We start from the raw sequence: 16,907 nt of genomic DNA, 5'->3' as shown, positions 1-16,907 counted from the left end.
AATTCTTTATGTATGCTACAACAGTTGCCACAATTCTAATCGCAAAAGATTGGGAGGAAGCTACCCCATCCAAACCAGCCTGGCAAAATAAATTAAGAGAGTACGCTGAACTAGTGAGACTATCAGCAAGGTTTTGAGACGTTACAGATGAAAAATTTAATAATAATAATAATAATAATAATAATAACAACAACAACAATATATTTACTGTCATTGCCCCCTTCGGGCAATGTGTGGGACACCTACAGAGTTTATGTAAAAGAATGTTGTCAAAATATCAATCCAGGTTTTGGCAGGTTTTGATTGAGTTTCTGTCTGTAATTATTCTGTGCGTTGATTATTTCTGTCATACAGTTGTAAAACCAATAAAGCATTAATAAAAATGAATAAAAAAGATTTTATTAAAGCCTTTTCATGATACAATAAGATAAAAGGAACCAATCTCAATAAAAACCAAAGCAGAGAAAGAAAGAGAAAAGAAAGCGCAGAGTCCTCTCTTAAAAGGAGCTCTCAAATCTTGTCTCACCCAGAATGTGGTAGACCCTCCCAGATCTCACCTGGGAGCATCCCTTTGCACTCTCAGTCTCTCACCTTAGCAGGTCTTCCCTGCCTCTCACTTGGGGTCCTTCCATCCACCCTCATGTGTGTGTAACCCGTGGGCCCCAACGATGGTAGGTAGGAAAGCAAAATGGTTTTGTGTTTTTTTTAAGCAGCCCATGGGGTTTGGGGATGGTTGTTGCTGCTTTACCTCTTTGACTCTCTGCTGCTCGCTGTTACACAGGAACGTCCCAAACAAGCAGCTGTACAGGTGGTCCAGGACGGTGATCAAGAAGCACTCGTTGAATTCAAAGGCGGTGGGAAACTTCAAAAGACAAGCGGTTGAGATTTTGTTTTCACTGGACACTTCCCCAACGGGACATGAAAACATTATTCCTGCAAAGTGTTTATACTCGAGAGAATATGGGGCTGGGGAGTATCGATGAGAGGAGAGGGGTGGGAGGGAAGGGAGAAATGGACCACCACTCTTTTGACACCCAGTTAAGAATTTTATTTACAGGATTTATTGACCGGTTTCCACTGAGAGATCTCAAATCTATTTTATGTATTTACCAAAAAAAAAACCTATTTATACACCATTATTCTCTCTCTCTCATACATAGATGGAGTGGTCATTATCACATCTTGTGGTAGTGAGTTCCACAAGTTAAATTACATATGCGTACTTTGTGCTTTAAAAAGCAACAATCCCCAAACACCACCCTTGTACCTAAGTACCGTATTTTTCGCTCCATTGGACGCACCGGACCACAGGACGCACCTAGTTTTTAGAGGGGGAAATCAAGGAAAAAAATATTATCCCCCCCCCAGCCCCAAAGAGCAACGGACAGGCTGCACGCAGCCTGTCCACTTCTCCCAGAGCTTCTTGGGGCTGCGGGGGAAGCCCGGGTTCCCCCCCCCCAGCCCCAAAGAGCAAAGAAGCCAAGACAGCGTACGGGGTCCATAGCCGCGCAACCTCTCCAGCCAGGAGCTAAACCTCTCCAGTGCAGCTAAAGAAGAAGACAAGGCAGCAAGCGCGATCCATCCCGCTCGCTGCCTTGGCTTCTTCTTTAGCCTTGCGCAGCATCTTTAGTCTTGTGCAATGGGATGGTTTGCGCCTGCTGTCCACCGGGGCTGGACTAGATGACTCCTGGGGTTCCCTTCCAACCCTGCAATTCTATGACCTCGGAAGGTGTTTGGGGTCTCCACCACTGGAGGCTTTTAAGCAGCGGTTGGGGGACCATCTGCCTGGCGTTCTTTAGCTGTGATTCCTACATTGTGAGGGGGCTGGGCTAGATGACCCTCGGGTGGCCCTCCCAACTCTATACAGTCCTACACTTCTGCGGCAGGAGATCCACAGCCACTTCACACAATGCCCACTCCCAATTTTCATCTAATAGACATGTGGCTTCAGTGTCTAGGTAGGTACCCCCCTACCTGCCATACTTCCCCCACCCCACTTAAGCTGAGGGAATTCCTGCCCAGAGAAGCTCCCAGCAATCACGGAGGAGGAATCCGCTGCAGCCGTGAGCAGCGGAGGATCCATGGTCCCCTTCCTTCCCTCCTCCGTAGTTGCTTTGAAGCAGGAAAGTGGGAGAGGAGCTGCTTACACGAGTGTAAGCTGCTCCCCTCCCACATTGCCGCTTCAAAGCAATCACGGAGGAGGGAATCCGCTGAAGCCTCCAGCAGAGGAGGATCCATGGTGCTCTTCCTTCCTTCCTCCGTAGTTGCTTTGAAGGAGGAAAGTGGGAGAGGAGCTGCTTACACGAGTATAAGCTGCTCCCCTCCCACTTTCCTGCTTCAAAGCAATCACGGAGGGGGGAATCTGCTGAAGCCTCCAGCAGAGGAGGATCCATGGTGCTCTTCTTTCCTTCCTCCGTAGTTGCTTTGAAGCAGGAAAGTGGGAGAGGAGCTGCTTACACGAGTATAAGCTGCTCCCCTCCCACTTTCCTGCTTCAAAGGGAGCCCGGGAGGAGGGAATCTGCTGCAGCTTCCCCCACCTTCCGCAGAAGCCGTACGCTCTTTAAAGGGGCGGTGCGGCTTCTCCTGGCTTTTCTGGGAGGTGGGTTCCCCCACCTCATAGAAAAGCCTGCAGGAGCCGCACAGCCTTTAAAGAGGGCGCCGCTCTTGGGGGCTTTTCCCCCAGGAGGGAGAAGGGACTGCTGCAGCCAGTCAGTCCCTTCTCCCTCCTGGAGAAAAGCCCGCAAGAGCGCACGAAGCTTGTGTGCGGCTCTTGAGGGCTTTTCCCGCCTGCCTCCCCCCTGCATTCGCTCCATAGGACGCACACACATTTTCCCTTGCTTTTTAGGAGGGAAAAAGTGCGTCCTATGGTGCGAAAAATACGGTAATTCGAATCCTCTCCCAATAAAAGCCCCTTATTTTAAAAAAACAAAATAAAAATCCCAAGCTCTGTCCCAACAAAAGCCCCGTATGTACCCCTAGAAATCTACCTGTCTTGTCATCTGCCAGACACAGTCCACAAACTGGAGGAAAACAGGAGATCTGTCTGCATCGGCATGGTTCCTGTCTCCGTGACCGACTCTCTAAAACAAAACGAGAGGCCACAGGATGTGTATCTGAAAACCAGTATCGTTTATAGAAATAGGAGTCGTACAGATTAAATCGGGCAAATCACCAGTGTGCAGAGTCTACTCTGAGGATGACTTACCTGGATTAAGCCCTAAATGCGAGAGGAGAGCATAAACAGACCCAAAGGACACAAAGTGACATACAAATTCACTTGACAGGCATGGATGTACACTTTCCTACCATTTCTGTTCCATAACGTATTTTTATATTACACACACACACACACACACACACACACACAATATTCATGCTTTTAAGTGTACCATACTTTTTCCAATAATTTTTAATTTTTTTTCCAAATATCTTAAACACAATCCAGCTTAACAATATTATTCTCCTTAAAATCTATATCTTATCCGAATTACCGTATTTTTCGCTCTATAACACGCACCCGACCATAACACGCACGTAGTTTTTAGAGGAGGAAAATCCGTAGGCATGCCACCCGTAGGCACTTCCTCCATAACACGCACAGACATTTCCCCTTACTTTCTAGGAGGAAAAAAGTGAGTGTTATGGTGCAAAAAGTACGGTAACTTCCCTCCACCCCTCTTCTGGCTTCTCTACATTGCTCTTATTTAAGTGTGTTTACTATATATACATTCTATAAATGCCTATAATTCCTTAATAAATTTTTGTATTATACTTTAAACATACAATCCTTATTATATTACAGCATTACATCTTATGGTCTAACCAAATGCTTACAATAAACGTTCTGAGTTTTATTTCAGTCCTGTGAGTGTCTTTATTTATATACAGTTTTCTCTAAGTATACCATAAATTTGGACCATTCTTTTTGGAATGTCTCATCGTTCTGCTGTCGGATTCTTCCAGTTAGCCTTGCTATATCTGCATACTCCAATACTTTCTGCTGCCTAAATGTACTGTACTTTTCCATGTATCTGACAAGTTTTTTTTATTCAAAAATCATGTTAAAAATTGGGGTTGTCTTACACATGGATAGAGTTGGAGATTGTTATTGGTGGCTGCGGCAAGGGCTGGTGTTGACTGGGTGGGTGATTGACAGAGGATAGGTGGCTTTTCCGAGGCGTGTAAGTGGCATTGTCTGTCTGGCAGGTGAGCGATTTTCGGCAATCCCCCCTGAAAAAGCTCAACAATCTCCGCCCCCCATTTTCTTAATTTTGAGTCCCCCAAAATAGGAGGAGTCTTATACACGTATATAAAAATACAATAAGTTGTTTGGAGAACAATAAGTTGTTGTAGTTGTTGTAGTTGTTTTCTCCAGTCCTTGAGAAAAGTGGGCATATAGCATCAAGCTCGTTACCCAAACTTCCTTGCCTTGCTTCCCTTTCTTAGACCTTTTTGGAACTCCACCAATTCCTTGCCAACAGCCCTGGAGCAGGTGTCCCAGTTGTCTGATCTCCTAAACCACCTCTTTTTTTATAAAAAAATGATATTTATTGAAAAAAGAATTATTTAAAAAATTACAAGAAAAAAAGACAAAAAGAGAAAAAGAAAAAAAATTAAAACCATCATTTTCAAATTCTCCACTTTCATTACCTTCTTTCCATGACCTCCTCCTCCTCCTCCCATCTCTTGTATCTTAATTAATAATTATCACAGCAAATCCTTTCCATAATTCATAATATTCTGTCATTACATTACCTTACTCTATTTTCATCTTATCTTATAAAAAACCTTAAAATTTAAGACTTAAATCTTATTTTTGCCAACTTCTCATAACCATTACCTTTTTACCTAATTCTTTAAACATTTTTACAAGAGCCAAGTAATTTCATTTCAACATTTTTCCAACGTTCATCAATTTTATAAAAAAAATCCTAATGATAGAAAAAGGAAATAAAAACAATCCAATCTTCTTCCAGCGTCCCCTCCCCCCGGTCCCGGGATTGTCAGTCCTTTTTATCCCATTAGTCTGGCACATTAACCTGGTGATCTTATATCCGAGGCCTTCAAATCTCTTCCATGTCCCTTCTGCGGCTCTTCTTCATATTTTCCTTTCACTCGTGGGAACTCCAGCTTGGTAGTGTTTTTGACCCTTTTCAACAAATCAGCCCCTTTCCCATAGTCCAGACTAGACTCCATGTGGTATTTTTTCAAATTCCCTCCAAAATTGGAAGCCCCAACAACTCCAAACCTCTAACGGCCCATTGCCAGACTCGGAAAGTCCAAACATCCCTGCATAGGGGGGTCAGTCCAACCCCCCATTTCCAAATCAATCCAAACTTTGTCTTTCCAAATCTGGTTTTTTCCAAGTTCATTTGTCAAATCCAAAAGCTCATTTTCCTGCTGGGCCAAAAGTCCCTCCATCTCTGGCGCCCAAGATTCTGCAACATCCTCTTCTCTCTAAACCACCTCTTAAATCATTTAAGACAGTGGTTTCCCAATGGGTGGTCTGCGGATCTCAGGGGGTCCGCAAAACCCACCCAGGGGGTCTGTGGCACAATTCACACAACAAAAACTAACATAAAGATATCAAAAGTTTCAAAAGTAGGAGGTCCATGGCTTGGCTTTTGAAAAAATAGGGGGTCTGAAGTATTTAGCTAATTGGGAACCACTGATTTAAGATATAGCAGAGAGGCATGTAATTTTAGGAGGTGAAACTTAATTTCTGCACTTTTCTTCAATGAGGGACCTTAAAAATATGTTTTTGGGTGTGAGGAATTCAAATCTGCTGCTATTTTTGTGTTTGAACAACATTTTACTTGGCAAGTCTTTGTCTGACGAAGAAGCATGTAAGCTTCTTTTGGGAAACGAAAGAATGTTAGTTTTATCTTTTGAAAGTGTCAGGTAATGTTTAATACTAAAACTACTAATACTAGTGATATAAGTGCAAGTATTTGGCAATCATTTTAAATGATTTCCATGCAATTATTACACACGTTCCATTTACCAAGCAAAACAAAATTATATTAATTCAACCAAAAATATCTTTTGGATTCCCTGGTCATGTTACAACTTTTTAGCACCCCTCATTCCTGGAATGCGAAAGCTGAAAAATTCACACGCACACCCTAAATTTCAGCAGTCAGTTTGGTAACTCCAGGGGTTGGCGACTCACCAGCTGGAATCTGTGCCCGAAACTCAGCCATTCCTTCTCCACCAGCACTTGAAAGCCCTGGATTGTCCGGTAGTAGCCGTCTAGCATCAGCATGGCAAGTGAGGTGAGCTGGGCTGTCCGGTCCCAACCATCACTGCAATGCACGACCACGGAAGTCTTGCCCGACTCCACTTTGTCGGCAATACGAAGAGCACCGGCGAGAATCAACTGGGGAGAAAAGAGAATGGCCTGACATAAGACAACATAAAGCCTCCCCCCTCCCCACACATTATAATTGAGAATGGGAACAAAGTCTTGGGTTTTTCTCTGCATAGCCAGGTTACAGAGGTGAGGATCGAACGAGTGAGAAAGGATGTTCCACAAGGAGCGATCACACGTCTTTTTTTCTTCTTTTTTTACAATTTTGCAACCCGCACGTGTTAGAAACTGGTACATAAGCTAGGTGCCCGACAGCTCCTTAAACCAGGGTTACATTCGCCAAAGCGGAGTGCCTGGTTCCATTTTGGGGGCTGGATAATACGTCTTTTGGGTTCCTGAAATTCATTCTGATTGTGAAGATGGAATAAAATGGATAGAATTCTATAGGATGTGCTGCTAGTGTGTGAAAACGGTCAAGATCCAGGGACCCCCAGGCATGCACCTCCAGAGGTTGGAGACATCAGGCGCCATGCCGGTGCAGGGACATCTTCACTTGGTCGCAAGTGGACAATAGCAAGGTGCAAAACGCGCCTGGCGAATTTCGAGTGCTGGATGTGTGCATTCATGCTAGAAAAATGCAACCTCTATTGCTGATGGGAGTAGTGCTAAGCAAACCAGTCTCTTAAGCTTAAGCCAAGAAAGAGTATTCTCTATAAGATTGAATATCAATATACGTATCAAGACTTTGAGATTAGACCACTGAAGAAGCTCGGAAAACTATCTTGGGAGTGTGCTACCTGCAAGCCCCAGTAAAAGGGCCCCCTTGGGGGCGAACAGCGGCCTCTTGATTACTTGGACTGCCAGGGCGAAACAGGTGCAAAAAGCCAGCACCCTGCCATCTACAACTTCATCGTCTACAACTTTATTAACATCTATCTACAACTCTACTAGCACCTCTCGGGATTGTGAATATCACCAAAATTACCTTTTGTTGGTATCGTCACGAACTTATCTAAAAGACTGAGTTAAGCATTTGAAAAATCTATTGAAACCAGACATGAGTTCATTTTAGGCTGGGTAGTTTGCAAGTCTTTGTGGCTTTGTTTAACGTTTTGTATTTTTCTCAGAAGGTTGATGAAGTATGTATAATTCTAGTCCAACGCGTATGTGTGCCTTCAGCAATATATAAAAGCACACAGAGGGCCCCGCTGGATCAGGCCAATGGCCCATCTGGACCAGCTCCCTGTGTTCACAGTGGTCAATCAGAAGCTCAGAAGCACAACCTGAGGGCAACAGCACCCTTCCCCACAACAGGTACTCAGAGCCACACTGCCTCCGAAAACGGAGATAGAACACAGCCACTGATAGCCTGATCTTGCATGAATTTCTCTAGTGCTTTCCGAAAGCTGTTGGCCATTGCTACCTCTTGTGGGAGTGAGTTCCACAGTTCCAGCTAGGGGCAGCTGCTTTCTATGTCTCAAAAGCGACAACTCATAAGCATTTCTAGACTTCCTGCTTCTAAGGCTCATCATCTACACACTCCTTTAACAAACCACACATTTTGCAGTTTTGTCTTCTCCCTCCCTCTTTCAGAAGTTGGGGCCGGGGGAGAGACTTCTTTTGAAGAGGCAGCCAGGTTTCTACACAAAACACTCGGATGAATTAAGCTTCTGCTCTCGGTGGTCTCTTAGCTGCAATGTTGCAGCAGCTTCAGCAAGGTACCGTATTTTTCGCGCTATAAGATGCACCAGACCATAAGACGCACCTAGTTTTTGGAGGAGGAAAACAAGAAAATAAATATTCTGAATCTCAGAAGCCAAAACAACAAGAGGGATCACTGCACAGCGAAAGCAACGATCCCTCTTGCTGTTCTGGCTTCTGGGATAGCTGTGCAGCCTGCATTCACTCCATAAGACAGATGCACATACATTTCCCCTTACTTTTTAGGAGGGAAAAAGTGAGTCTTATAGAGCAAAAAATATGGTAAGTCACAGAACATCTACAGGCTTCTGCATCTCTGATGCTGCAATTTGCAACCAGTCTGGTGCTGCAACCTGCCAAGGATGGGGGGAAGTTGCCAAAACCACACCGGTAGGAGAACCCACACATTGCCATTCACACACACACACAAACACACATCAACATACCTTGATGTGTTCCAGCCAATGGGTGGATTCCAAATTAGACAGCCAGTGCGTCTCTTCTATGTTGGGATAGACAATCTCTTTCAGCTTCCTCAATGACTCTCTCATAACGTGGATATTATGGATGTCCAGGAAAACCAACTCTGCGTTCTGATAGGCATCCTCACTTTCATAACCTCCTCCTTTGGCCTGAAGAAGAAAATGAAGGTTAGACCGCCTTTGTCCCGAATAAGACCCTAAGCCTGCAGGTTGAACTTTCGCCTAGTGTGTTGCCCTACGGCAGGGAGAGGGAATCTGTGGTGCTCAACAGATGTGGCTTATGGGATAGGACCACCCAACTTTTTAGAATGCCTTTTGGGGAATGAGTGCTACATTAAAAAATGCTGCTTTGATTTACCACTCTTTTAATTCTACTGCCCCTTTCTAATTGTATTTTTAATCAAGTGTTCTGCTGGGCTGGAGCCAAGCCAGCCCTTCTTGGCTCAAGACCCCGGCTCCATATACACACAGAGCACATGGCTTCCCCCCAAATAATCCTGGTAACTGTCGTTTGTTAAGGGTAGTAAGGAATTGCAGCACGGTGAGGGGTAAACTACAGGCCCCGGGATTCTTTGCAGCCCCAGCGAAGGCACCTGCTAGAGGAAGGACAATTATCAATCAATTCCTCTTCCTTTCCTTTCTTCAAGTTCCAGAACAATCTCCCACACTTTTCCAGAGCTTCCAACTCTCCAGAGAACATTTCTGGGAGGAAACAGGGGAGGGAGAATCTTATACAGTATCAGGTTTTCGGTTCGTTTGTTTTTGACTACTACTCAGATTCCTCAACACAGTTGGGTAAGGATGGGGAACCTTTTACAGCCAAGGGCTTCTATTCCCTTTTTGGGGCAACATTTCAAGGGCCACATGCCAGTGGCAGGCAGGGCCAGTGCCAAAAGAGGGTGCAGAAACCAAGGGAAACCTTACTTCTGCGCACCAGGTGAGTTTTTGCACACACTTATACACCCAGGCGGGACGCGGGTGGCACTGTGGGTTAAACCACAGAGCCTAGGACTTGCTGATCAGAAGGTCGGCGGTTCGAATCCCCGCAACGGGGTGAGTCCCGTTGCTCAGTCCCTGCTCCTGCCAACCTAGCAGTTCAAAAGCATGCAGTGCAAGTAGATAAATAGGTACCACTCCAGCGGGAAGGTAAACGGTGTTTCCATGCGCTGCTCTGGTTCACCAGAAGCGGCTTAGTCATGCTGGCCACATGACCCGGAAGCTGTACACCAGCTCCCTCGGCCAGTAAAGCGAGATGAGCGCCGCAACCCCAGAGTCGGCCACAACTGGACCTAATGGTCAGGGGTCCCTTTACCTTTACACACCCAGGCATTATCAGAGTTCAGGTAAACCAAACCAGGTCCAGTGAGTGGGTTGGGAAGAGAACAGAGGGCCAGACAGAGGGGCTCTGAGGGCCACATCTGGCGCCCAGGCATGAGGCTCCTGACTCCTGCTGTTGGGAAAGGCACGATTATCCAACCTTGTTGGCTACAGCGTTCACACTTGGCCTGGCATCGAAGATGAATATCTTGTGGGACTGAGCGTTGGAGTCCATGACGGACTGCAGATACTTCTCGTCCTCTTTGCTCCGTTTCCCGCTCACGCCAACCATCGGCTGGCTGCAGCGCGTGACCGTGGCTTGGCTTTCCGGGTGAATCCAGGACAAAACCTTTTGAGGAGAAGGAAGGCTTTATTTATTCAAAAAGAAAAACAAATACAAGGCCGAAGAAACAGACCACATCTGCACCATACATTTAAAGCGCTACTGCGCCGCTTTAAACAGCCATGGCTTCCCCCAAAGAATTCTGGGAGCTGTATGTTAAGGGTACTGACAGTTGTTGTTGTTGTTGTTTAGTCGTTTAGTCCTGCCCAACTCTTCGTGACCCCCTGGACCAGAGCACGCCAGGCACTCCTGTCTTCCACTGCCTCCCGCAGTTTGGTCAAACTCATGCTGGTAGCTTCGAGAACACTATCCAACCATCTCATCCTCTGCCGTCCCCTTCTCCTTGTGCCCTCCATCTTTCCCAACATCAGGGTCTTTTCCAGGGAGTCTTCTCTTCTCATGAGGTGGCCAAAGTATTGGAGCCTCAGCTTCATGATCTGTCCTTCCAGTGAGCACTCAGGGCTGATTTCCTTAAGAATGGATAGGTTTGATCTTCTTGCAGTCCATGGGACTCTCAAGAGTCTCCTCCAGCACCATAATTCAAAAGCATCAATTCTTCGGCGATCAGCCTTCTTTATGGTCCAGCTCTCACTTCCATACATCACTACTGGGAAAACCATAGCTTTAACTACACGGACCTTTGTTGGCAAGGTGATGTCTCTGCTTTTTAAGATGCTGTCTGTTGTTAGGAGGCCCCAAAGAATTTTTCGAGGATTTTTTTTAGGATTCCCCAGAACGGTTCAGCAATCAATCTCTCTTCACACGGAACTCTGGGAATTGAAGCTCCGGGAGGGGAATACGGGCCTTTAACTACAACTCCCAAAATTCTTTGGAGGAAGCTGTTTAAAGCGGTACCGCGGTGCTTTAAAGGCATGGTGTGGCTGTGGCCACAGCAAGAGACAATGTTAAGCTTACAGGTATGCGTCCCCTGGATCGGAATGCAGCTACTCGCTTCAGTTCCTCGTCCGAGATGTTGGCAGGAACCACCAGGAGGGCAGGGTAGGTGTCGCACAGTTCGTACTGCTCGTTCACCTTGGTAATTCTCCAGCTTTCATTAGGAATTCCCTGTTTTGGAAAGAGATAGAGATGTTTGGACTTCCCGTTCCCATCATTCAAATGGAATATAATAATATAATAATTCTTTCCCCAACCACTCTGGGCAGCTTCCTACAGAATATTAAAATACAATAACCTATTAAACATTAAAAGCTTCCCAAAACAGGGCTGCCTTCAGATGTCTTCTAAAAGTCTGGTAGTTGTTTTTCTCTTTGACATCTGATGGGAGGGCATTCCACAGGGCGGGCACCACTACCGAGAAGGCCCTCTGCCTGGTTCCCTGTAACCTCACTTCTCACAGTGAGGGAACCGCCGAAAGGCCCTCGGCGCTGGACCTCAGTGTTCGGGCAGAATGATGGGGGTGGAGATGCTCCTTCAGGTATACTGGACTGAGGCCGTTTAGGGCTTTAAAGGTCAGCACCAACACTTTGAATTGTGACCGGAAACGGAAGCGCTTACATCAATACCTGCCTAAAATGTAACAGGAGACAAAGGGAGTCAAATATACTAGAGGAATGCAGGCTGTTGGGGAACAACAGCAGAAGAAGGTTTAGTGCTTATGTCCCAGCTGATCCAACAGGACGCTGATAGTAATAATAATAATATTTATATGCTGCCTATCCGATTAGTTTGCCTCAGCCACTCTGGATGGCTCCAAGAAAATATTTTAAAAAAACAATAAAACATCAAACATTAAAAACTTTCCGATACAGGACTGCCTCCAGATGTGTACAGAAAGTTGTGTAGTTATTTATCTCCTTGACATCTGGTGGGAGGGGGTTCCACAGGGCAGGCGCCACTACTGAGAAGGCCCTCTGCCTGGTTCCCTGTAACTTTGCTTCTTGCAGTGAGGGAACCGCCAGAAGGCCCTCGGCGCTGGACCTCAGTGTCTGGGCAGAACGATGGAGGTGGAGAAGCTCCTTCAGGGTATACTGGGCCAAGCCGTTTAGGGCTTTAAAAGTTCAAGGAAGTTATTTAGGATTTCTACCCGCACCGCTCTCCAAAACCCCCCAGCAATCTAAAACTTATTTCAGAGCTGGGCACATGGGAAGCTGCTTTACACAGAGTCAAATCATTGGTTCATCCAGCCCATTACTGTTTACACCAGGCTTCCTCAATGTTTTGAGACTACAATTCCCATCATCCCTGACCACTGGTCCTGCTAGCTAGGGCTCATGGGAGTTGTAGGCCAGAAACATCTGGAGGGCTGAGTTTGAGGAAGCTTGGCTTAACACACTGACTGGCAGCGGTGCTCAAGGGTTTCAGACAAGGGTCTCTGCTTGGAAATACCAGGGACTGAACTTTCCACATGCAATGCAGATGTTCTGCCACTGAGCTATCTATGGCCCTTCCTGAAGGCATATGCTGTTGCTCCTTGCTTCTGTGATAAGAACACGGCCATCGAATATGAACTGTAGCACAATTCAAGTGCCAAGATGCTCATTTGCTTGGTATCTAATAGATACACACACACACATACACACACAAACACACACACTGATAGTTGATATCTCCTGATAAAGGTCCTCATGTAGCCACAAAGACTTTGAACTGAGACCTTGGGGAGTTGAGCACTACCTTAAATTGACCAATATAAACTCCATATAAATCCCCTTATGAATAACCTTTCGGCAAGATTGTCATAGGATGCAAGGCGAGTGCTTTCTTCTGGCGAGACAGAGCCCATTGCGCCTTTGGGTGCTTTTGGTTCGCTGAGCTTGGGAGAAAGTAACAGCATACAATACAGGCTTGATGCTGCTTTTTAAATTTTGATTAGCCATTGGCCCGCCTTCCCCTACCTGTTGCTCTCCAAATGTTTTGGACTACTACTCCCATCATCTCTGACCTCTGGTCGTGCTGACTAGAGATGATAAGGAGCTGGAGCCCCAAACATCTGGAGGGCACCAGTTGGGGAAGGCTGCAGTCCAGGAGTGTCAGAATTCCTCCTTGCTCTTGCCACTCATGGTGGCTCCTGAGCCAGAATTTGACCAACCAAGTTAAAAATTATTTAGTGCAGTGCTTGATCTGGGCCCAGCTTGGACTTGGGTTAATAAGTTCACCTACAGATCAGAGGTTCCTGAAGCCTAAATCAATAGTATACAATTTTGACATACAGGAAGGAGTGTAAATCAGAGGTGGAATGGAGGTGCTTACCTGCCTCCTGTACTCCACAACAGGATCATAAACCTTCCAGCCATTTTCTGGGAAAACTTCTTTGTATTCAAATGCAAAAAGAGACTTAAAAACAAGAGAGAGAGAAAAAATCAGTTCTTTTCAGCTCATTTTCCATTTTATTTGGCATCTCCAATAACAATTTCTGCACAGTCTTTTTTGTTTCTATAACACTGAGGCGTGAACGAAAAGAAACTGTCTTTGCACCTTGTAATTAACACATCAGCGTACACTTCTTCATATTCCTTTGTATTCTGATCTATTACCTACGAAATCTCCATGGGGGTGAAAAATGGGGAGAAAAGGGACTTTGTGTGAAAATAATTGTTTTTTTCTGGCAGTGTAAATACAGAGCAGTCTTTCAAGGCAACATCACATGGATGACACCTATTCCGTTTTTGTGATAGTTGCCTATGGCAGCCATTTTGTGCCAGCACCCACAGCACAATTATAATTCTAGAATGATAGAATTACAGAGTTGTAGAGTTGGGAGGGACCCAGAGATTCATCTAATCTAACCCCCTTCAATGCAGGAATCTCAGCTAGACCACCCATGACAGACGGCCATCCAACCTCTGCTTAAAAACCTCCAAGGAAGGAGAATCCACAACCTCCCAATGGAGACCGTTCCACCGTCAAACAGTTCTTACTGCCAGAAAGTTCTTCCTATTGTTGAGTCAGAATCTCTTTTCTTTTAACTTGAAGCCATTGGTTCGAGTCCTACAAACTTTAATTATCATTAAAGTTATGACCTGCCCTTCACCAGAAAGTCTCAGGGCAGGTTACAACAATTTAAAATTCAAAATTAATTCACTTTACGAGTATCCTGGCTTTTTAAAACCAAAAACAGCCATGGAATGCTCACGTTTTGTGGTGCGCTATGAGGAGGTTACAATCAGTGGTGGTACCAATATTTTTCACCTCAGGAATGGCGAGGGTGTCAGGATCTCAACTGCTTCAATTTGGATTACAGTGTGCAGTTATGGGGTAAGCTAAACCAGCGATGACCTGGAGGGTTTTTGCCTGAGTCTAAGGCTGCAAGCACCAGTACATTTCACCCAACATGCTCCAAATTGCCGCTGGGAAGCTTGGGGAATAAAAGCTCCCAGATCTCCCAAGCTCAAGATTAAGCCAGAGCCACTGGGAATTCTTTTAAGGTGTACCAGATTTAACATATAAACTAAGAGAGCAAGAAGAACATACGTTTAAAGAAGAAAATGTTTAATGAGTATGTGGAAAATAATGGTGTCCAGCTGAAAATGCTGGCAGCCTTAAGATAAATTCAACAGAGTAAATAATTCTTGATGGATGTAGTAGTAGAAAACCAATTGGAATGGTTATTGTAAAATATACAGGGATGCAAGATATGCAAAATGAACCATGGAAAGAGAAGAAGGGAAGTTGCTGGATATTTTAAAGTTTGTAAAATGTTTATTTGAAATTGTAAAGCAGAAAATTTAATAAAAAAATTTTTACTGATGAAAGATTGTCATACACTATGACCCGAAGTAATTTATCTCTTAAGAATGGTTAAATTCATGTCGATTTTACCATGCGCGCCACAAGAGCAACAGAAAAGCACTTACCAAATGATTTGACACAGGAAACGCGTATTTTGTCAAGTTCTCAAATATGGACCTTCTCGTGCGGCCCTCGGGGCGATGCGCAAACCGGAGGTTCCGGACATCCTGAAAAATGTTAGGCCAAACTCAGCAGACCAGCCTTCTGCAATCGGGTGCCCTCCAAATGTCACTGGACTACAAATCCCATCGTTCCTGACCACTAGCTACGCTGGTGGGGGCTTTCTTACCCCCAAGTAGAACTGCAATATCTCAAAGGGGAGAGTTAGGCACAGCAAGAAGAGCGCCTACATGACTTTAAGGATCAGACATCTTACACTTGACTTTACGGTGCAGAGTAGAGCCTTCTTTGGAATCCCAAGGACCGCATATTTCAGTTCAAATAAGAACAGATGCCAATGACAGAAACAGGTGAGTCGTTCCCATGATGGACTGAAGGTCTAAAAGGCTTGGGATTGGTTTGGCTATGTTTCTGTGCATCTTCTGAAACCTCAGTACTATTGTTGTTGGCCTCTATCTGTATCAAGAGACAATGGAGTATGCCTCCAGGGGTGAAGGCAAACTGATGTGTTAGCAGCACCAAAGTGACCTCCGAGGGGTACAAGCCTGGGCAGTGTGTATGGAGGTTTCAATATAGAGCACTGGGGAAAAAATATACCGTATTTTTCCATGTATAAGACGCCCCCATTTATAAGAGAACCCCTATTTTTTGAGCCCCAAATTAAGAAATAAATAATTGCAGCATTCTGTGTACAGTGGGCCCTCGGATTACATTACCCTTGGGTAACATAACTTTTGGGTTGTGAATACGGCAACCATGGAAGTGTATTCTTCTGGGTTTTGCCACGTAAGCATGCACAGAAGCAGCGCCTCTACTTGCGGATTTTTTGGGGTACGTACGGACCCCTGGAACGAATTACATTTGTATCCACTGTATAAGACGACTCCCAGTTTTAAACTAAAAAAAAATGGGGGGAAATATTGTCTTATACATGGAAAAATACAGTATTTTCTTCTTGGTTTAGCCAACTCAGCTTCAAGTCCTACATGGCAGCTTTCTGCAGGGCTGCTCTATTTCACATCCGCAAAGAGGAATTAAAAAACATGTGATTTTTAGGAACATAACAGACCACTGCCAAAATTCACCAACCATAGATGGATCTGCTTTACCTTACACACAATCTCAAGGCCGTATGAATTTTCGCCGCGGCTAGAAGCGCCTCCAATTTTCTCCACTCTGTTGATCACTCCCAGAGGACCGTCAAGAACGAACGGAGGGTCCTGGGGAGGAAATGTCGTGCGTTAGTGAAAAGTCTAAGACCTCCTAAAACAAAGTACAGCCGTACCGTTCAACTTCCAAAACGTTCGGAAACCAAACCAAACCCTTCAGAGCAAGGCCATACATGCGGAGAAGGGGGGAGAAATTCCATGGAGCAAGTGGAAATCCTTGCACTAGGCAGGCATGTCCAACCCCCAAGAGAATGCGATCTACTCCCAGTATAAAAAAGGGCAGTGATCTACCCATTGTCATTGGAGGAGGAGCGTGTGTGGGGTGGGAGGATTGCACAGAGTTTTTCATCCTTCCCCCCCGTAACTTTTTGTTACGATAAAGATCCCGTGATCTACCAGGATCAGCTGGGGATCTACCAGCAGATTGTGATCTACTGGTTGGACATCCCTGCACTGGGGGATATATTTACCCTTTTTTTCGCCCTATAGAACACACCGGACCATAGGATGCACCTTGCTTTAGAGGGGGAGAACAAGAGAAAAAAAATTCTCCCCCTCTCTGCGCAGCGCCCCTTCAGCGAAGTGGGAGGAGAAACGGAGCCCCTTCCATTTCTCCTCCTGCTAGGCTGAAGGGGCGCTGTGCAGCTCTCCCTCTCTGCTGAAGCCAGGAGAGTCTTGCTCTCCCGGCTTCAGCAAATGGAACCCGAAGCCTGCGG

The 16,907-nt window shown here is 45.4% G+C and overlaps 1 protein-coding gene across 2 annotated transcripts in view; it reads right to left on the bottom strand.

Annotated features, from left to right (window-relative positions):
* MTMR2 (myotubularin related protein 2) overlaps positions 1–16,907 on the bottom strand; it is a 41,097-nt gene that overhangs the window by 6,707 nt on the left and 17,483 nt on the right. For both annotated transcript variants that reach the window (XR_014525182.1, XM_083499643.1), the window contains exons 5-13: positions 16,132–16,242; positions 14,968–15,069; positions 13,364–13,447; positions 11,069–11,218; positions 9,971–10,159; positions 8,458–8,643; positions 6,173–6,379; positions 2,988–3,080; positions 749–862 (exon numbers count right to left, since the gene is read on the bottom strand). Coding sequence is in view for 1 of the 2 variants with exons in the window: in XM_083499643.1 (XP_083355769.1) it covers positions 749–862; positions 2,988–3,080; positions 6,173–6,379; positions 8,458–8,643; positions 9,971–10,159; positions 11,069–11,218; positions 13,364–13,447; positions 14,968–15,069; positions 16,132–16,242 (1,236 nt within the window). In the remaining variant the exon portion in view is untranslated. The remainder of the gene's footprint in view (positions 1–748; positions 863–2,987; positions 3,081–6,172; positions 6,380–8,457; positions 8,644–9,970; positions 10,160–11,068; positions 11,219–13,363; positions 13,448–14,967; positions 15,070–16,131; positions 16,243–16,907) is intronic.

This window comes from Podarcis liolepis, assembly GCF_965112155.1.
Source record: "Podarcis liolepis genome assembly, chromosome: 4".
NCBI lineage: Eukaryota > Metazoa > Chordata > Lepidosauria > Squamata > Lacertidae > Podarcis > Podarcis liolepis.
This window is presented reverse-complemented; position numbering and strand designations above follow the sequence as displayed.